Raw genomic sequence first — 18,757 nt, 5'->3', positions numbered from 1 at the left:
AATGAAGAAGTGTTATTAGAATCTTGTAGAGCCAATATATATATCAACTCAAGGATTAACTGTTATTTTGTGTATAAGTATGTGTTCCATAAAAATTGAAGACTAAACAAGTTGATGGACCAAATGGATATATTGTATGTCTTGTGTTCTTTCTTTTACACAAAATGCAGACGTAAGAAATTTGTTTGAAATGGTTGAGAGTTGAGACGCTATACACTTTAATACATACGTGTTTTACACCAATGAGGGGGAAAATCCGAAGTGGACTCGTTGTCTTAGTCTATAAAAAAGTTACCAACAAGGGAAACTGACAGGTACGACTAATATTCACCAATATCTTCATCTGTTATATTGTTCCAAGTATTTTCATTACTAAATTTAAAATTTCTTCACTTCGAAATAAATGTTAGTAGTATATCTTCAATATATATAGGTAAGAAAAGTTAGTACTATATGCGGCTAAATTACAAAGATTATTTTGGATAGTTTTTTTAATATGTTTGAATACATGATTTAAACGGCATATGTCGCCATGGGTTTAAGGCCCAGTGGTGAGTCGATTTCAACCGGTGGTTTCGAATAACGAGACGAGAAGGGTTAGAGTCATGTGGTGTATCAACATGTGATTAGTCCTAATAGAGGGGCATAATAGTATGTTATGGTATAATCTTCAATATTTTCTCTCTTTTGGTTCGCCTTTAGAATATACACAGAATTCAAAGGAGTTTGACCAGTAGTACGCAGGTCGTACAACATAAAGGAACCAAGATCGGAAGCAGCAAGGAAAAAGATACGGTCGGTCCATATTAAGCTAAGAAGACCAAACGTAATTCGACATATCTTTCTATTGTATACGTTACCACATAATGATATTTGTATATTCAAAATTGTAAATTCATTTTCCTCTTGCTTTGATGTAGGAACTTGGAAGGAGGAGAGATATGATATTTGGCACAAAGGAAGCTGCCAAAACATTAGGGCAACCGAGAAATAACGAGATCAATTATCGGTCTCATCGGACGGTTGGGGTTTACCTAATATTTCTTGGATATCTTTTGGGCCCTATGGTCTCATGGCCTGATCCGTCACTTCAATAACCTTTTAAATGTGATTATGAGAAATTTACATGCTAGCTAATTCTTAGAAAACAAACAAAATATTCATTACGATAGAACGGTATAGTATTCAACTCGAGCAATCAGCTTAGCGTTACTATTATTCGAACTAGACTGCACGTTTGTTTGTTATTGATTCGATGACCACTGTTACAAATAGTTTATAATTAGATATGATGTTAATCTTCTAAACATCAGATTTGCCAGCACAATTACCTAATATTGAGTAAGATAGTAAGATTGTAAGAAATATTTTCGAAAATCAAAAACTGAAATAAAGAAGAAAAAAATCAAAAACTCTTAAAACGATATTAATAATGAAAAAAATACGAAGATAGTTTTGATAGAGAAAGAGCAACAACTTTATACGAGGCTATCCTATGATAGCTTTAGACACGATCTCTGCTCTTTTCTTTTAACATTGATTCTACAGTGTAAGTACTGCTCATTTTACATCTATATTATTACGTTTATTTATTGCAATCTACAGTTCTACCAAACTTGTTCGACCTTGTCGATGCCAAAATTAATCAAAGTAATTAGGGTTCTTTAGTGAAAAATTACGAGACAAAGATGTGAGCAAAATCAGACAAATCTTATCAATGTTTTATACAAGATTAATGAAAAATTCTAAAACTATAGAAAACTGAATTAATGCCGATTTTTCAACGAGCCGTTGATAAAAAAGCATAGCACTAAATCGAACCGGTCAAATCGGTTTCTTGTTTTTATACATCCAGTCACTATAAGAGCGTTCCGTGTAAACGCTCTAAGAACCGTTGGATTGGATCAGATTGATTTCCGATGCACGCGCGCGTAAACGGGAATTTTCCCAACAGAGGAATGTCTTTTCACCGGGCTATTAAAAGACGTCTCTTTTCTTTTCCTTGCATTGGAAAACGGCGTTTTCTTTTTGTATAGCCGTCGCCGTCAAATCATACGAACCAATCTCCGTTTGATAATCCTAACGCCGTTAGTTTACCGTTAACCAAGTAAGTATCCTCCCTATCCACGCTCAGTGTGATTTATGTAGTAAAAGACAAAGTAAATCATTTCGATCAGTGTGTCATTAACAGTGATCGGAGATGTTTTAGCAGAGTTAAGTACACAGCAAATGCATATCGGTGTATGTATAGATATATGCTCTGACATGATTTGTCGTTGTCTACATACTAAAGTTTCTCTCTCTCATGGCGTCGGAGCTCACTCTCTCTCTCTTCTTTAAACATCTCTGCTCTCTGCATTCCTTCCAGTTCACGCTAATCGCCTGTGCCGGTCCCCTCTCACTTCTCTCCCAACAATGGCAGAACGATTCTGTACCCTTTTTGCTTCTTTGAATCTCTCTTCATCCTAGAAACTTCAAAGGCTTTGGCTTTCCCTAAAAAGAAAAAAAGAGTTTTTTTTTCCTTTGAGAATCTGGGCTGTTTCCTACTTTCTAGATTTCTTGTTGCTACTCTCAAGAAGGAAGAAGAAGAAGACGACGAGGAGGAGGAGGACGATAGAGAAAATGAAAGGCTTGGCTTTATGTTTGGGGATGGTGGTTTTCACGTTTCTCGGTTTTGTTTCTCCAATTAACAATGAAGGTTCTACTCTCTCGACATGTTTTTTTTTTTTTATAGGTCTATTCCCGTGATTTCACCACAAACTTTTGATGAAGTTTAAAAAAGTTTTGTATTTTTGTCACTGACGAAGAAGCCACAAGAGATCTTTCACTAATTTTTAGAAATTAGGGTTTAACATTGCTCTCTGCGGATTTGTAAATGCGTCTGCTTTTTTTACCCCTCAACTTTTCGTTTGATTTTGCAGAGATCATATCAATAAATCTGTGTTTCTATATACTGACGGTTCCCAAGAGGATAAGAATTAAAAACTTTTTTTTTCTACCCACTAGTCATTTGGTTCCTGCTTAAAAATCCTTACTTTAAATTATCCAAAAATATGATGATGATTAGTTTTGAACTCTGTTTGGTTCCGAGATAAACGAATCAAACCGAGCCCTATTTCGCTTCATAGCGAAGTTTTATGTAGTGTATATTTAACCATTTGACTATCATCAGTTTCAAATGATTAAATAATCTCTTTTTGATTTGTTTTATTATTATTAAAAAGCTTTCGATTTTGTTCAGGGAAAGCGTTGATGGCGATAAAAGCCTCATTCAGCAACGTGGCGAATATGCTTCTGGACTGGGACAATGTTCACAACAACGACTTTTGTTCTTGGCGAGGTGTCATCTGTGACAATGTTAGCTTCTCCGTCGTTTCTCTGTAAGGATCTTTTGATCTCATTCCTTTCCTGTTTTTGTCTCATTTGATTCTTTTTTTCCTTTCTGATTTTGGTTTCTTTCTCTATTTTTTTTTTCCTGCTGGAAGTAATCTGTCCAATCTGAATCTCGGAGGGGAGATTTCACCAGCCCTTGGAGACCTCAGGAATTTGCAATCTATGTTTGTCTTCTCTTCTCTCTTTACATGTATAGATATTTGTGAGTAAACATGTTGTTGGATCCTTTTAAAGCTGTTGTCTTTGGAAATAACAGAGACTTGCAAGGAAATAAATTGGGTGGTCAAATTCCGGATGAGATTGGAAACTGTGCTTCTCTGGCTTATGTGTAAGATTTTGTTGTTGAATGTTCGAATTCTCATGTTAGTCTAATTATTTGATTTCCATTTAATATCTATCAAACTTTTCTTGTTCAGGGATCTCTCCACTAATTTCTTGTTTGGAGACATACCATTTTCAATCTCTAAACTCAAACAGCTGGAGTTTCTGTATGTGTTCTTTTCTTTCGCATTCATTCGTGTGTTTCCTTTGTCTGTTTTGGCGTTTTTTTATTTGTCGTAAACTGTTTCACATTTTGGCTAATGCAGGAACCTTAAGAGTAATCAGCTCACAGGCCCAATACCAGCAACCTTAACCCAGATTCCAAACCTTAAGACCCTGTGAGTTTCATTATGAATCAAGATATTGAAAACAAAGTGATCATTTCAATGATATTAGTTTCGTTGCATATGATCCTGCAGTGACCTTGCAAGAAACCAGCTAACTGGTGAGATACCGAGGTTACTTTACTGGAATGAGGTTTTACAGTATCTGTAAGTTCATCATCTACTTTTCTTGATTTCTTGAGGCAGCCAGAGATTTATCTTTTGATTGTGTTGTGTTTTATTTGTAGCGGTTTACGTGGGAATATGTTGACTGGGACATTGTCTCCTGACATGTGTCAGCTTACGGACTTGTGGTACTTGTAAGTGGATCTGGCTCAGCCCCCTTTCAAGTTCTTAATTACTCTTTAAACCTCCTGTTTTCAAGGAAGTTGTAATTGAATCTCGTTTGTTTCTGCTAGTGATGTGAGAGGCAACAACCTAACTGGAAATATCCCGGAAAGCATTGGAAATTGCACAAGCTTTGAGATTCTGTAAGTGTCTTCACTCTACGGAAACATTCTAAGTATTCAGCACATAACTTGGGTGGACTTAATTCGTCTTTTGCATTATCAGGGATGTATCTTATAATCAGATTACTGGAGTAATTCCCTACAATATTGGTTTCCTCCAAGTAGCTACTCTGTAAGTATTGTTAAGACTCCTAAAAGTCTTGTTTAGTTTTCAAAGCAATATACATGGTAAAGTGGCGATGGGTTCTTTTTGCAGGTCACTTCAAGGAAACAGGTTGACTGGCAGAATTCCAGAAGTGATTGGTCTAATGCAGGCCCTTGCTGTTTTGTAAGTTCTGTTAAACTCTGATTTTATAGGTTTCGTTTCGTGCTCTTCTGACTCAGTGAAAATAACTTATCCAATGCCCAGGGATTTGAGTGACAATGAACTTATTGGGCCTATCCCACCAATACTTGGCAATCTCTCATTTACCGGAAAACTGTGAGTCCCTTGCTTTTTACTCGCTTTTTCATGCATACTGTCAGATTTTTGCATAGACAAATAAGAGTTATTCTTGAAAATAGGTACCTCCATGGCAACAAACTCACAGGACCAATCCCACCTAATCTTGGCAATATGTCTCGACTCAGCTATTTGTAAGATTTGAACTTTTGCAACTTCAAACTGGTTCAACTTAAAACTTAAGCTCATCTCTCAAGGGTTTATCATTTTGCAGGCAACTAAATGACAATGAACTAGTGGGAACCATCCCACCTGAGCTTGGGAAGCTGGAACAATTGTTCGAACTGTGAGTTCTTATCCTCCAGTGTATCACTTAATAAATCATTTTTTTTTTCCTATTCATTAAGCTGATAGCTGATTGATGTATCTTTCCACCATTTTAGGAATCTCGCAAACAACCATCTTGTAGGGCCGATTCCATCTAACATTAGTTCTTGTGCTGCCTTGAACCAATTGTAAGTTATGAGATAAACCCTTTATCAATTTTTGCTTCCTCTTGTTTTTTGGCTTGTTTATTTTATAGAGAGCTTATTCTGCCTTTCTTGTTTTCAGCAATGTGCATGGGAACTTCCTGAATGGATCAATACCACTTGGATTCCGGAATCTTGGAAGCTTGACTTATTTGTAAGCTTCAAATATTGCATAATCAACTGATACTCTGGATTACAAGTCTTTGTTGATCTTTATTCAACGGTGTAAATTGCAGAAATCTTTCCTCAAACAGTTTCAAGGGAAAAATACCTGCTGAGCTCGGCCATATCATCAATCTTGATAATTTGTATGTATTTTTCTGGTTCATTACATCCTCTCCCCTTTACGCCTTTATTCTTCTTCATATGTGGACCAACTCATACAAGCTTTGCTTTCAGAGATCTATCTGGCAACAATTTCTCAGGGTCAATACCATCAACACTTGGTGATCTTGAGCATCTTCTCACCTTGTATGTCTTCATCAACCCCTGAAGCTGCATTGCTTTCACATTGATTTTTCTTTGGGTTTGTTGACTTGAGATATGTTTTAATTTTCAGGAATTTGAGCAGAAATCAACTCAATGGGCCGTTGCCTGCAGAATTTGGGAACCTCCGAAGCATTCAAATCATGTAAATTATTTCTTTATGCTTAAAGTTTCATCCTTTATGATATGAAACATCCTCTTTACCAACATTTTACTTTTCTTCTCAGCGATGTTTCATTCAATTTTCTCGCTGGTGTTATTCCATCTGAACTTGGCCTTTTGCAGACCATTAACTCTCTGTAAGTAAACCATCACTTCTCCTTTTTATATTACCATCTATAAGAGAGAGATCAATATTCTTTCTTGTTTTTTTGTACAGAATACTGAACAACAACAAGATTCATGGGAAAATTCCAGATCAGCTTACGAATTGCTTCAGTCTTGTCAATCTGTGAGCTTTCTTTTTGTTGTACAGTTGTTTTCTCACAGAGTGATATGAGCGTATTTTTAATCAAATCTTTTTCCTTCACTCTATACACAACCTTAGGAACGTCTCCTTCAACAATCTTTCTGGAATAATCCCAACTATGAAGAACTTCTCACATTTTACCCCGGCCAGGTATAAAAGCTTTTCAATTTTTCCAATTCTCTTTACTAGTCATATGATCACTATACCAAATCTATCATTTCGTTTACAGCTTCTTTGGAAATCCATTTCTCTGCGGTAATTGGGTTGGATCGATATGTGGCCCTTCTAAGTCACGAGGTACTGTATCTAAATTTGCATTTATCCTATTGCACCGTCTTAAATTGACAGTTTTCGTAAATATTTATTGGAATTTTCTTTCCCTTGACAGTGCTCACCAGAACTTCCGTGATTTGTATGGTTCTCGGTTTCATTACTCTCATAGTCATGATCGTCATTGCGGTTTACAAGTCGAAGCAGCAGAAACAAGTCTTGAAAGGTTCTCCAAAACAGTCTGAAGGTATTGGTCTCACAGTTTCTTTCTTCTTCTCTTGTTCATTAGAGTTCACAGCAGCATCGTGATAAGACTTCTATGGAATGTTCAGGGTCAACGAAGCTGGTGATTCTTCACATGGACATGGCTATTCACACATTTGATGATATCATGAGAGTGACGGAGAACCTCAGCGAGAAGTACATCATTGGATACGGCGCTTCTAGCACAGTTTACAAGTGCACCTCCAAAACTTCCCGACCTTTTGCAATTAAGCGAATCTACAATCAGCATCCCCACAACTTGCGTGAGTTTGAGACAGAGCTCGAGACCATTGGGAGCATTAGACACAGAAACATTGTGAGCTTGCACGGATATGCCTTGTCTCCATTTGGCAACCTCCTCTTCTACGACTACATGGAAAATGGCTCTCTTTGGGACCTTCTCCATGGTTTGCTATTCATCTTCTCTTGTGTCAATTAAACCCTTTTCAAATTTTGTTTTCTAGTTTCGGAGGACTTTAAAGTAGTGATCTGTATGAAGCAGGGCCTGGGAAGAAAGTGAAGCTTGACTGGGATACAAGGCTGAAGATAGCGGTTGGAGCTGCGCAAGGGCTTGCATATCTTCACCACGACTGCACTCCTAGGATCATCCATCGGGATATCAAGTCATCAAACATACTCCTTGATGGGAATTTCGAAGCGCGTTTGTCAGATTTTGGGATTGCAAAGAGTATACCAGCTTCCAAAACTTATGCTTCAACCTATGTTCTTGGAACCATAGGCTATATAGATCCGGAGTATGCTCGTACTTCTCGTCTGAACGAGAAGTCTGATGTCTACAGCTTTGGTATCGTCCTTCTTGAGCTTCTTACAGGGAAGAAGGCTGTGGATAACGAGGCCAATCTGCATCACATGGTAAAAAATTTCATTTAATATAGTGTCACACAAGCTTGTTCTTGGAAACAATGAGATATCATTTGGTTTCTGTTACAGATACTGTCGAAGGCGGATGATAACACGGTGATGGAAGCGGTTGATGCAGAAGTTTCGGTGACTTGCGTGGACTCAGGGCACATCAAGAAGACGTTTCAGCTGGCTCTTTTGTGCACCAAGCAAAATCCTTTGGAAAGACCCACAATGCAGGAAGTCTCTAGGGTTCTGCTCTCTCTTCTCCCGTCTCCACCTTCAAAGAAGTTGACTTCACCTGCGAAATTGCAGGGAGGGGAAGAACGGCGTGAAAGCCACTCCTCAGACACAACATCCCCACAATGGTTTGTCCAGTTCCGCGAAGTTATCTCCAAAAGTAGCTTATAAGTTACTGACTTTTAGGGCCCCCTATTATTTACTCTTTTTCTTTTTGAGTTCTCTTGTGTGACAAGGAAGATAGGCAGGGCAGGTTTTTATGTGATATAAGGCTAGTATGGGGGACATTTTGGGAAAGGGAGAGAAAATTGAAGGCATTAAAGACAAGAACATGGTATAGGTGATAAGAGTAGGTGAAGTTAATTGTTGGTTTCCAAAGGACGACGTATTCACGAGTTCGTTAAAAGTCTTTCAATATCTTTAATGCAATCACATACATTAATGCGTACTTCTTCTATCACACTATCTATACATTTTGTACATTATTCATTGACGATCAACACATGCGTCGCACATTTATATAACTTCTAGCATCTAATTCAAGAGTACATATATATACATGCTTTCTGACATGTGAATCTAAAGGAGTGAATGTCCTTCCAACAAATCCATACTCGTTAGAATGTAACTTATGGAGATGTGTTGTTGGACCAAATACTGGAAGTGTTTGGACAAATCAAAGCAGTAAGTTCCCATTGAAGCTATCAGGTTTCTTCATATCCATGTCTTGGAGTTAAAGAAGAAACTAATCCAAAATTACTGCGACTGGTGTTTAGATGTCGCCATCAGTAATCTGAAGTGAGGCATAGCTGTAAGAAATGGTGACATTGGTTAATATTCGTGACAAAAGATAACATATATGCAGCGTGAATCCTTTTGATATGAACCCTTACTTTGCTGAGAGATTCAATAAAGGGTTCATATCTAAAGTCTGTGTCCTTTGGAGCTTCAAATTCCTTCGATGAACTAAAAACACGGTGTTAGTAAGATCGAAGTTTCAGGGAGGTTAATGGTTCTCCATATTACATGATCCATGAAGACTTTGTAACAGACTAACAGTTTCAAGAACCAACCTGCAGCATAAGTGACTTACCCTCGGAAAATTGTTTTCATGTTTGACTTCGATTGCTTCACCGCATTTAACTGATATCTATATATCAAGAAAGGGGAGATTCTTTAGTATAATTTTCATGTCAATCTAAGAACGCTCATGGATTCTAGTTCTATTGGAGGGAGAAAATCTGCATGATCACCTTTGAGTCTAGAGGGCGAATCTTAGATTCGTAAACTTGACAGCTTGCCTTTGAGCTTCGAGTTTCCTTGACTTTCTTACCCTTTCTGAAACCAACGGACTTTGAACTGCACATTCTGGAGAGTCATGAATCTAGTTTAAGTCAATACAAGAGAAGAAGGACTAAAGGAATGGGAAGTAGAAAAGATTCATGGACTAACTAACGTTAGGGACTGTGTAGAATCATCCGCGTGTGCATTTTTAGCCTGCAATGAGAAGAATCATTGTAAACGGAGGGGATGAGAGATCAACAAAAAGCACACAAAAGGTTTGTGTGTCGAGTTTGAGACTTACATTTGAAGAGCGTTCCCGAGCTCTAAGAGATGTTCTTAGATGAAATGCCTATTAAACAAAATAAAGAATAGAAAGCTGGTAAAAATTGTGGTGTGATAAAGACAACTAAAGAGTTTCAAAATCTCCTTAGAATATTTGGACCTGGAAGCGTTGAGAGCGAGGCGTATTCTTTTTAGGCAAAGATGGTGAAGAACTTTCTTGAACCTGCAAATGCGTTCAGTCACAAACAAAGATTTGTTTCTGTTATTGCTTCATAGACCTGGTGCCAGTGAAAGAAAAAAAAAAAAAAAAGAAGAAGTACGCTCGTACTGTTCTATTCATAGTAGAGCTGAATTTCGTGATCTGCTCGGGTGCTGAATTAGCCTTAAACCTGAGAAATTCATAGCAGAGAAGTAGTAAATATACCATTAAAGGAAGGAACCAAACCATGTCAGAATGTCCTTACCGGTGGTGTCTCACAGCTCTTTGGGCAGTCTTGAGGTTAGGTTCCTTTGGAACAGTGACTTTTGATCCCTGTGAACACAACAAGATACAAATGTTACATGTACAAGAAGATGATACCATGAATGATTAAATCTCAAGCGCATTACCTTCCTTGGAATCTTATGTACAAAAGGAGCTTGTTCCAGCCGCGATACCTATTTCACACAGCTAAATAGCATTGGTCCTCAAGTCAAAAATGGTTTTAATAAAATGAAAGAGAAATGAGCGTAGTAGACCTTGCGCAAGAAGCCGGATTCAAGTTTTTGCCTCTTGGTATCTTGGATTTGAGGCATGGAGTATAAGAGAGAAGAGATCTTGTCATCGAACTTCCCCAATGACCTCTGACATCTATGAAACATCAAATCAGTTGAAGCTGAGAGCTAAAAGACTGATCAAGAGAAAATTTAAAATACCTTGAGAGAAGTTGAACAGAGTAAATGTCAAGAGGTTTGTTCTGTCTTGCCAACAAGGAAGCAGTGGGTCTCGTCAAAGTTGAGTTTTTTCGTAAAAAGGGTTTGGCTTTAGGCTTGTGTGTCGCCTTGGGAATATATTTAGCAGCTTGGTTGTAATATATGAACCCTGATCACCATAAACAAAACCTTGAGTCGCAAGAAAACAGAGCCAAAGACAGAGTTTTTTTATACATACCGTTGTATTTATCTGAGATGGGTTTGGGGGTCTCGAGATATTTGTCCTCGATTCTCCATCTCAAATTTAGGCAAAATTCTGAAATAAATCCATAACCATTATCAGGAAACAAAATCCTAAAATATATACGCAGATCAAAATATGCACATCTTACGCGAAGGAGGATAGCTTCCAGCTGATTCAAACCAGAGCTCTGTTTCCTCTGTTTCTGAATCTAGTTCCGGTTTTGAGAAATCATAGAATCGAGGGGCGTCGAATTCGAAATCAATGTCGAATTCCTCCACAGAGATGTCTCCTGCAAATATATCCGTTGTCTCCGGATCCATTGTAGCATCTGAAATATCGAGCATCAATCAGAACGAAACAAGAACCGCGATGATGATGATCATCATTCTTTTTCCTTTCTCTTCGTCTCTGAAAGTTTTGTAGGAAAATGGCAACGGCGCAAATTTAGATGGCGCAGTTACAAAACGACGGTGTTTAAACAACGACGAGGCCGTTGGCTAAATACAGGTAAACTAACTATACTGTTCGTTTCTCAGCAAAACTTCTACGAAAATGTATTTGCGTCGAATACATATAATTTCACCCTTTGTTTTACCTTGAAAAATTTATGTTACAAAGTTACACATGGAAAAAAAGTATGTACAACTCCATACAAACGGTTTAAATGTATCATTTGTTTGTTTAATCAAATCAATAAACTACATTCAAAGCCTTAAGCTTCTCGTGCCTCCACTCATTGTTAATTTTTGCTATGAACTCTTCTACCATCCTTCTCAAATCATCGTCTCCTTCCTCATCTTCAACATCGGCCTCTTTGCTCTCATCATCCTCCTCATCCTCCTCCTCCTCCTCCTCCTCCTCCTCCTCCTCCTCCTCCTCCTCCTCCTCCTCCTCCTCATCATCATCATCATCATCATCATCATCATCATCATCATCATCATCATCATCATCATCATCATCATCACAACAATGGCTGATTTCTTTGTCCTCGTCTTCGTCAGAAATGCTCGACGCATCGATCAACGACTCATCTTGTGCAGATGAAACATCAACGGCAATCATCTCCTTATCATCACATTCACCACAATCATGATCATCAGAAGCAAGGTCGCGCATAGAGAAGCTCACCGAGGTAGTAAAAATGGAATCTTGTGAATCCCTCGAACCCGGTTTTGATGATCCAGTGAGGATCATGACTATAATGAGGTTGCAGAAACAGAACATGAGAAGAGAATTTGACGTGGCTTCTCCGATCAATTCAAACGCTATGTCCAACATTTTTTTGCGGCTTAAGATAAAAAGAAAGGAAATCAGTGAAAAATGAAGGAAGAAGAGTGTTTTGGTAGTTTTTTTTTTTTTTGATGTAACAAGAAAAATTGTAGCTTTAGTGATAGAACAGAGGTTTGGCGCGCTTTATAAGGAGGCGAAAGTGTGTGAAGGAAGCTCTTTGTGAGAGAGAAGTTTCGTGGCAACAAAGTGTAGATAGAAAGCTTTGTGTAAGATTCGTGAGACTTGGGCTTTTTTGTGCATTATATTATAGATAGTATTCTTTAAAGACCCAAAGTACAGATGAGTCTTGGGTCTCTGGAATTTATATAATCTTTTTTAATGTGAAAGTTCAATGCAATGGTCCAAACTTGTAAGATAAAAAATGTTTGTGTAGTGAAGTTACTTGGCAACTATTCAATTACACAAATAAATTAAGCTAAAAAGGCTTTCGAAGTGTCACGTGGAGCTCATCATGCCTATGTCATCCATTATGTTCCATCATCATCATTTATAGTTATATACTTTCTAATGTGAGCCAGAAGGTTCTCTGAAAGTGGATAATTCTCCTAGACTTCTTCCATCGGAAAAACATCGTCTTCTTTTTTACTTCCGGGAACAATCAATGAAAAATCGGTGAAACTACTTAACCTCATTAATTTTCTATTCCTCATAGTACTTTTTTATAGACTTTCAGATACTTTATTTTTTTTAAAAAAAATTGTTTTATGTGACACTATCACACATGACACATCCATCCCATATGTATAATAATATAGTTTCTACACTTAAGAATAACAGATAGTCTCATGGACCATATTCTGCCATATTCATTTTTGTGTGGAGAGCATCCGTTTCGCCGATTACTTTATGCGGGCTGTTTTTAGATTTAAACGTATATATATACATTTCTTTGTGGAAAACGCCTCACGTTCATGAAATTAGCCATAGAAATGCACACATGGAGTGATTAACTAACATTCAGTTGATTTTGTTTAAATAACAATTTTTTTCTTTATCTTGTTTCTTGCTAGATACATTATTTCACACGATTTACTATCCACACAAGCAAATATATATCAGTACTATTTTAAGATTTCCAAATATAAACCCATTCTGAACCCTTTCTAAAAAAACTATATGCTGATACTCTTTTACTTCGTTAGATATTGGTTTATTTAATTGTACTTTCAACTTTAAATACAGTACAGTGTAATGATAATCAGTTAGTATACTATTCACAGTTATACATATTAGAAATCAGTTTCGTGTATTGATGATAAGTTCAAAATTGGGCAAACTTGATATAAGCTAGGTTAACCACTGACGATAATGCATTGGTCATATATGTTCTCGTAATTATTGTTTTAAGTAGTAGCCTTAATTTGAAAGGGTAAATAGGGTATTTAACATGTATTTTACTCAACATGATATAAGAGCATGTACATCAGAAGATCAAGAGGGGTTTATGGCACGGTTTTTGAGACAAAAGATCTTAATATTAAAGAGACAGTATCATCCCGACGAATCTGAAGAGACGGTATCATCCCAAATGAAGCATCCTGATTGGTCGAAAATTATAATTTTCGAATTTAAAAAAAAAAAACTAAAACCAAAAAAAAATGTTATTATATTCTGGTGAACCCCTCTCTGGGGTTCACTGATGTACATGCTCTAAGCTAGGTTAACAACTGACGACAATGCATTGGTCAGATATGTTTTCGTGATTATTGTTTTAAGTAGTAGCCCTAATTTACAAGGGCAAATAGGGTATTTAACATGTATTTTACTCTATAAAAATGAAACTCCACACTACTACTCAGTACTCACAGTACAGAAGGTAGCAAACTTTCTTTCTTGTCTTCTTTTAGTTTGATTGCAACAACAACTCCATGTCAGAGCCGCGCTTCCCCGTGCCAAGGTCGTTTCAAGTGTCCAATAGTGGAAGCCAAGAGGAAGAGAAGAAAGCAGGTTACGTCAACTATGAAGTAGAGCCAGGCTTCACCATTCGTCTGCGTCAGAATATTGACCCTGCCATGGACCCTAAAAGGCTCAAACGGTTCGCTTCCAAAATTTTCGTCTTTAATTATCTATCGATTTTTTTCTTTTTTTAATAACCTTCTTCTCTATTCATCTTTCGATTTAACACCTATATATATATATATATACATATATATATATATATATCAACTCTAAGTTAATTATGGTCACCATATATATGCAATTATATATGTAGCATACTTTCGAACCGTGTTGCGGCGCAGAAGTCAAGGTGGAAGAAGCTTCAATATGTTGAAGATCTAGTGAAGAAATCCAAGGAGCTTCATGTATATGTTAATCACTTACTTCATTTTTTTTTTCACTTACTTCATTCTTCTTAATTCTTTTAAAAGACTTACTTCATTCTTCTTAATTCTTTTAATATATATACAGAATTTCATAATGATATTATATATGAATACAGAGGCAGGTGAGTGTGTTGCGTTGTCAAGTAGGGATGGCGAGCGAGCAGAAGCGATGCCTAGAGGATGAGCAAATGGAGCTTAAGGAGTGTATCTCTGCTTGGTTTCAACATTTTATCTCCAATGAAGGTATAATTTATTAGATATCTATATGTTTAAAGTATATTTACTTAACAATCATGGTGATGTTAATTTACAGGTGAGATTGAGGCGTACAGAGCGGAGATAGAGAGGCTGAAGAAGAAAATGGCTAATATGATTTGACTACCCTATGCACCTCCTTATTATCTGGATCCACCCAAATTTCATGTGTTTCGTATTACAGAATATTTTTTTCAAAGTCAAAATACATCAAATTTGTATGGTTAGTTTCAGTTTGGATTGTATTTTCTTCCTTTTGAAGATTTTATCTTCTTTTAAATAGATTTCGAATTTTGAGGGGGAAAAACTAATTTGACCAAATTAATGCTCACTTCAATTTGTTTGTTTCGGTTGGATTATGTGGAAGATAAAGAATACCTATCAAATATATACATTGCTCAATGAAAATTCATAACATAGTAGTTTATAAAATTACAGCAATTTCTCTTTTCTCAACGTCAAAAATGGATTTTTCTGTTAATATAAGAAAACGCCAATTTTGAATGATATTAAAAACGCCTGTATAGAGAGTTAAAAAAAAACGGCTATATCATGATTGGCATGCATACACAGCTACGTTTTCTAACTCTCCTTTGCTTTGTCTTATTTACTTTCTGTTTAATTTTCCCCACAGACGCATGTAATTAATGAAACATACAAATATCACAAGAAATAATAGTTAAGAGCTATTCAAATTAAGTGTGTGACTAGAAAACATTATTAGAGGAATAGAAAATGTTTTATTTTGCTTCTTCGAAATCCTTTTTTTTTAATTTGCCAATCAAGTAAAAATAGGTTGGCAATGTTTCTGGTGGAAATAAAGAAAAGTAAAAAAAAAGCATAGTAATTTTATCTACTAGATTAAGAAAAGAGGACAAATCTTTCCCACTTAATATTTTTATTTGATTTACCTCTTTTCCTCTTTTTATTTATTTCTCATTACTTGGAGTTTTTGGACTTTTGATTGTAATACGGCCCAGCCCAGTGTGAGTACTGAGTCGAAGGGTTTATTAATATACTTGTCGTTTGAATGAATCAGAGCTCAACTTCTTGTCGTTTAACTGTTTAAGGCGTGGCCATGAGAGCCTGAACAAGATTCTGCAGACATATCAGTCTTGGATCTTTGGACTGTTAAGGTATCAATCCATCGTTTCTGATTATCTTCAAACAAACCCCAAAAAGAAAGAAATCATTTTTAGTATACGATATGTTGATTCCCCAATTTTGAAATATTGAAAAACAAAATGTTGATGATACAGAGAAAAGAGATGAAACATTCCTTTACTATGCAAATTGCAAATGATGTGTATACATATATACTAATCTACACACTTTAGGTTCCTTCAGTGGATATGATCTCCAGCTCTGCCCACCACGCCGGAGATAGCCTTGGCAACGCCGCTTCCGCCGTTATTCCGGTGATCTCTCTCAGCTTAGCCACCACTTCCTTCATTTCGGGCCTCTGATTCAAACACTCGATAACCACTTCCCACAACTTCTCCAGAACACTCTCGTCGAAGCTTTTCAGGGTCGGATCCACAAGTTCTCTCGCGGGTTTGGTTTCGTGGAGCAGAGAATCCGGATCCGGGATATTTCCGGTGATGATCTCGTGCAGAATGGCGCCAAAGCTGAAGACGTAGCTGGTCTGGGGATCAGGTGGTGTGGAGCTGAGGAAAGTAAAGTCGGCGACTTTAGCGGCGTAATCTGTTGTCAAGTAGACGGAAGATGAATTGAGGCTGGTATGGGAAATGGGTTTAGGGCTGAGATTGTGTATGTGTTCTACACAGTAAGCTATTCCCATTGCGATTCTCAGTCTCTTTGGCCAGTCCAAGTGCTCTGCGTCTTGCGCTGCAAATAATTATACAGTTTACTTAAGCAAAAGGGATGGGACTGGCTCTATGGAAGAGAAGAACATTATCAGTTGAGATTGAATTACTGACCGTGCAGATATTCGAAGAGGGATCCGTAAGGAGCGTACTCGAAAACCATCATCCGGTTGAAAGGCTCGTCTTCACGGCAATATCCGATTAAATTCAGAAAGTTCTTGTGGTCCACTTGAGATAACCTCTGTATCTGCATTGCAGGATTGTCTGTGGTTTTTAGAAGAAAAGAAAGTAAAGAAGGGTGAAGGTGGTTCTGGTGCTACCTTTTCTTGGAACTGTGCTTCGAGATCATTTGACCAGTCTTGGAGGGATCCAGATGCGACTGATAAAACGGCAATCTCAGAGCCGGTGGAGAGAGTTCCTTTGTAAATGGTTGCGTCTGAGGATGTGGAGCCTATGATGTTACTGAAATCTTCGCAGGCAGTCTCTAGTTCCGACAGCTTTAGCTTGGGAACACCTTCATACGTACAGTAAACTCACTCACCAATCTACTATGTTACTGAATATAGACTAAACATAACGCAGTGAGCGAAGAAAACAGTGATACCTGTGATAATAACATCTTGAAGCTGGCCACTGCTCTTAGTCGTCCATGGCTTTATCATTACTACCTTTTGCTTTCGGAGAACAAAGAAGGCCACCAATGCGGCCATGAAACCTAATACAACTACTAGCACTCCAACTATTATGAAAATCTTCTGAGATACCTTTTTCTTGAGAGCACGAGGCAGAAATGGAGCTGGAGGAAGCTGAGCTGGAGGAGGCTGAGCTGGAGGGATCTCGGCTTGGGAACCAGTGGGAGGACTTTTACTTTTAATCTGTGGAGGAGGAGGAGGGAAAAATACATCTGTGGAGATATTCTCTGTAGGCGATGAAGGAGGAGGAGAAGGTAACGGAGGAGGAGGGGGAGCTTCTCTGACGCCTGGATTCTGGCCAGGGGGAGTTATCTGAAGTAGCCTGCGACCGAAAGGAAATGGTTCTCCAAAGTTGTTGTCACACAAATCCAAGATCTCAAGCTCCTGCAATTCTGTTACCTCTTCAGGTACTTTCCCGGAAAATGAATTGTTTCTCAGAATACTGCAAAACCCCCACAAGAACAAGTAGTTGTAGATGTATGTGTAGTTTTGAGGGAGTGTTGGGAAAAACGGTTTTACTTACAGAGATTTCAAGTGAGTAAGGTTTCCGAGTTCAGGTGCAAGTGTTCCTTGGAGGGAGAGATCTCTTAGATTTCTACGGTATTTACCCAATTACACAAATAAGATATCAAATTGTAGAGCTGAGAAAGAAGAGTACTTCTTATTAAGGATTTGGCTGACTTACAAGATGACAACTCTTCCATCATGTGAACAGACAACACCAGACCAAGAACAATGAGGAAGCTCTCCCCAATCCATCAAAGCTCCAAATGGGTCTCTCTCTATCCTCTCTTTGAATTTCATCAGAGCCAATGCTGCAAACACCATCGGACATTCCATCCATCAACAGTTGAATACACTCAGAGGAAGATGAGACAAAAGTACCTTCGGTGCTGAAACAGAGACCAAACGTGAGATTGTGAGGAAGAATGAAGAGGAGGAAGAGGAAGGAGATTTCTGTTCGGAACAATCTCCACCGTTGATCAGAACTCATCCTTTGTTTTGTTGGAGTAGTTCAAGTCGTCGTTCAGAGACGAAGACAAATCAATGTCTGCTCCTTTTTATATCCCACCACTTTCATTTTTGTTTTTTGTTTTTGTTTTTCTGACTTGTTATTTTTGAGCAAGAATTACAAGTTGTTCAAAATAAATCTCAGGAAAAGTGTTTTAGCTTTAGGACGTTTCGCTTTTTCTTATATATACTATTGTTAACCATAGAAAGTTAGAAAATGTATATGCATTTTTAATTTAAATATTCACACCATTTGCAATGCACGATACTGTCTTTCCCTCTAGAAATTGACCCAGTAAACTTTGACTTGGTTTTTTTTTCCCATTCGGCAACGATAAAACTCAAATGAACATCGTTACATTTTTGATGTAGCCAATCCATAAACAATCGTTACTTTATATGCCATTTTGAACAGTTCTAATTTGAACAATTTTGGGAAGAGACTAAGCCCATTGACGATCAAGAACAATTTTGGGAAGAGACTAAGCCCATTGACGACAAATTCAAACAAATAAGTATTAGAAGTGGGCTTATAATTAAATCTGTTCACTCTTACTCCTACCTTCCG

The 18,757-nt window shown here is 37.5% G+C and overlaps 5 protein-coding genes across 6 annotated transcripts; 2 read left to right on the top strand and 3 right to left on the bottom strand.

Annotated features, from left to right (window-relative positions):
- Window positions 1-2,326: 2,326 nt before the first annotated feature.
- On the top strand, window positions 2,327-8,511 carry LOC18016881 (LRR receptor-like serine/threonine-protein kinase ERL2). Of its 2 annotated transcripts, none has more exons than XM_024156873.1 (27): window positions 2,327-2,698; window positions 3,242-3,380; window positions 3,486-3,557; window positions 3,650-3,721; window positions 3,810-3,881; window positions 3,981-4,052; window positions 4,134-4,205; window positions 4,286-4,357; window positions 4,457-4,528; window positions 4,611-4,679; window positions 4,764-4,835; window positions 4,917-4,988; window positions 5,072-5,143; window positions 5,224-5,295; window positions 5,393-5,464; window positions 5,562-5,633; window positions 5,716-5,787; window positions 5,879-5,950; window positions 6,039-6,110; window positions 6,193-6,264; window positions 6,345-6,416; window positions 6,513-6,584; window positions 6,664-6,731; window positions 6,823-6,951; window positions 7,037-7,375; window positions 7,471-7,841; window positions 7,920-8,511. In XM_024156873.1, exons 1-27 carry the CDS (start codon window positions 2,623-2,625, stop codon window positions 8,238-8,240), a joined length of 2,880 nt encoding a protein of 959 aa, XP_024012641.1. In that variant the 5' UTR covers window positions 2,327-2,622; the 3' UTR covers window positions 8,241-8,511. The 2 variants fall into 2 exon arrangements, with proteins under 2 accessions (XP_024012641.1, XP_024012640.1); XM_024156872.1 differs by having other exon boundaries at window positions 7,468-7,841.
- Window positions 8,512-8,781: 270 nt separating this feature from the next.
- Window positions 8,782-11,111, bottom strand: LOC18016880 (protein TPX2). The gene is made up of 14 exons (XM_006399134.2): window positions 10,940-11,111; window positions 10,786-10,863; window positions 10,551-10,716; window positions 10,374-10,485; window positions 10,245-10,292; window positions 10,100-10,167; window positions 9,964-10,024; window positions 9,796-9,858; window positions 9,655-9,702; window positions 9,526-9,566; window positions 9,323-9,428; window positions 9,163-9,219; window positions 8,963-9,025; window positions 8,782-8,878 (listed from the first exon to the last, which is right to left on the bottom strand). The coding sequence occupies exons 1-14, from the start codon at window positions 11,109-11,111 to the stop codon at window positions 8,855-8,857; spliced, it is 1,107 nt and encodes a 368-aa protein (XP_006399197.2). The 3' UTR covers window positions 8,782-8,854.
- A 370-nt stretch (window positions 11,112-11,481) lies between these two features.
- Window positions 11,482-12,069, bottom strand: LOC112086733 (nucleolar transcription factor 1-A). Its single transcript, XM_024156303.1, has one exon. The coding sequence runs from the start codon at window positions 12,067-12,069 to the stop codon at window positions 11,482-11,484; it is 588 nt and encodes a 195-aa protein (XP_024012071.1).
- A 1,811-nt stretch (window positions 12,070-13,880) lies between these two features.
- Window positions 13,881-14,860, top strand: LOC18017518 (basic leucine zipper 6). Its single transcript, XM_006399133.2, has 4 exons — window positions 13,881-14,116; window positions 14,294-14,384; window positions 14,522-14,648; window positions 14,719-14,860. The coding sequence occupies exons 1-4, from the start codon at window positions 13,950-13,952 to the stop codon at window positions 14,781-14,783; spliced, it is 450 nt and encodes a 149-aa protein (XP_006399196.1). The 5' UTR covers window positions 13,881-13,949; the 3' UTR covers window positions 14,784-14,860.
- Window positions 14,861-15,873: 1,013 nt separating this feature from the next.
- LOC18017517 (probable inactive receptor-like protein kinase At3g56050) lies at window positions 15,874-18,203 on the bottom strand. The gene is made up of 7 exons (XM_024156345.1): window positions 18,064-18,203; window positions 17,864-17,993; window positions 17,702-17,773; window positions 17,091-17,620; window positions 16,807-17,000; window positions 16,601-16,733; window positions 15,874-16,508 (listed from the first exon to the last, which is right to left on the bottom strand). Exons 1-7 carry the CDS (start codon window positions 18,170-18,172, stop codon window positions 15,994-15,996), a joined length of 1,683 nt encoding a protein of 560 aa, XP_024012113.1. The 5' UTR covers window positions 18,173-18,203; the 3' UTR covers window positions 15,874-15,993.
- Window positions 18,204-18,757: the final 554 nt, after the last annotated feature.

Source organism: Eutrema salsugineum, unplaced genomic scaffold, assembly GCF_000478725.1.
Source record: "Eutrema salsugineum unplaced genomic scaffold, Eutsalg1_0 scaffold_2, whole genome shotgun sequence".
NCBI classification, from domain to species: Eukaryota; Viridiplantae; Streptophyta; class Magnoliopsida; order Brassicales; family Brassicaceae; genus Eutrema; species Eutrema salsugineum.
Note: the sequence above shows the minus strand (reverse complement) of the source record. Positions and strands in the feature narration are given on the sequence as shown.

Excerpts from the sequence above, each read along its gene's own strand:
- LOC18016881 (XM_024156872.1), top strand. The coding sequence starts at position 2,623 with ATGAAAGGCTTGGCTTTATGTTTGGGGATGGTGGTTTTCACGTTTCTC. Across the intron at positions 4,836-4,916 it reads ATGCAGGCCCTTGCTGTTTT|GGATTTGAGTGACAATGAAC; the intron begins GTAAGTTCTGTT and ends TCCAATGCCCAG. Across the intron at positions 6,732-6,822 it reads TGGCCCTTCTAAGTCACGAG|TGCTCACCAGAACTTCCGTG; the intron begins GTACTGTATCTA and ends TTCCCTTGACAG.
- LOC18016880 (XM_006399134.2), bottom strand. The coding sequence starts at position 11,111 with ATGGATCCGGAGACAACGGATATATTTGCAGGAGACATCTCTGTGGAG. Across the intron at positions 9,220-9,322 it reads TTCGCCCTCTAGACTCAAAG|ATATCAGTTAAATGCGGTGA; the intron begins GTGATCATGCAG and ends CTTGATATATAG. Across the intron at positions 9,026-9,162 it reads ATGAAAACAATTTTCCGAGG|GAATTTGAAGCTCCAAAGGA; the intron begins GTAAGTCACTTA and ends AGTTCATCGAAG.
- LOC112086733 (XM_024156303.1), bottom strand. The coding sequence starts at position 12,069 with ATGTTGGACATAGCGTTTGAATTGATCGGAGAAGCCACGTCAAATTCT.
- LOC18017518 (XM_006399133.2), top strand. The coding sequence starts at position 13,950 with ATGTCAGAGCCGCGCTTCCCCGTGCCAAGGTCGTTTCAAGTGTCCAAT. Across the intron at positions 14,117-14,293 it reads GACCCTAAAAGGCTCAAACG|CATACTTTCGAACCGTGTTG; the intron begins GTTCGCTTCCAA and ends TTATATATGTAG. Across the intron at positions 14,385-14,521 it reads AGAAATCCAAGGAGCTTCAT|AGGCAGGTGAGTGTGTTGCG; the intron begins GTATATGTTAAT and ends ATATGAATACAG.
- LOC18017517 (XM_024156345.1), bottom strand. The coding sequence starts at position 18,172 with ATGAGTTCTGATCAACGGTGGAGATTGTTCCGAACAGAAATCTCCTTC. Across the intron at positions 17,994-18,063 it reads TCTCTGTTTCAGCACCGAAG|CATTGGCTCTGATGAAATTC; the intron begins GTACTTTTGTCT and ends TGGTGTTTGCAG. Across the intron at positions 16,509-16,600 it reads CCTCTTCGAATATCTGCACG|CGCAAGACGCAGAGCACTTG; the intron begins GTCAGTAATTCA and ends AATTATTTGCAG.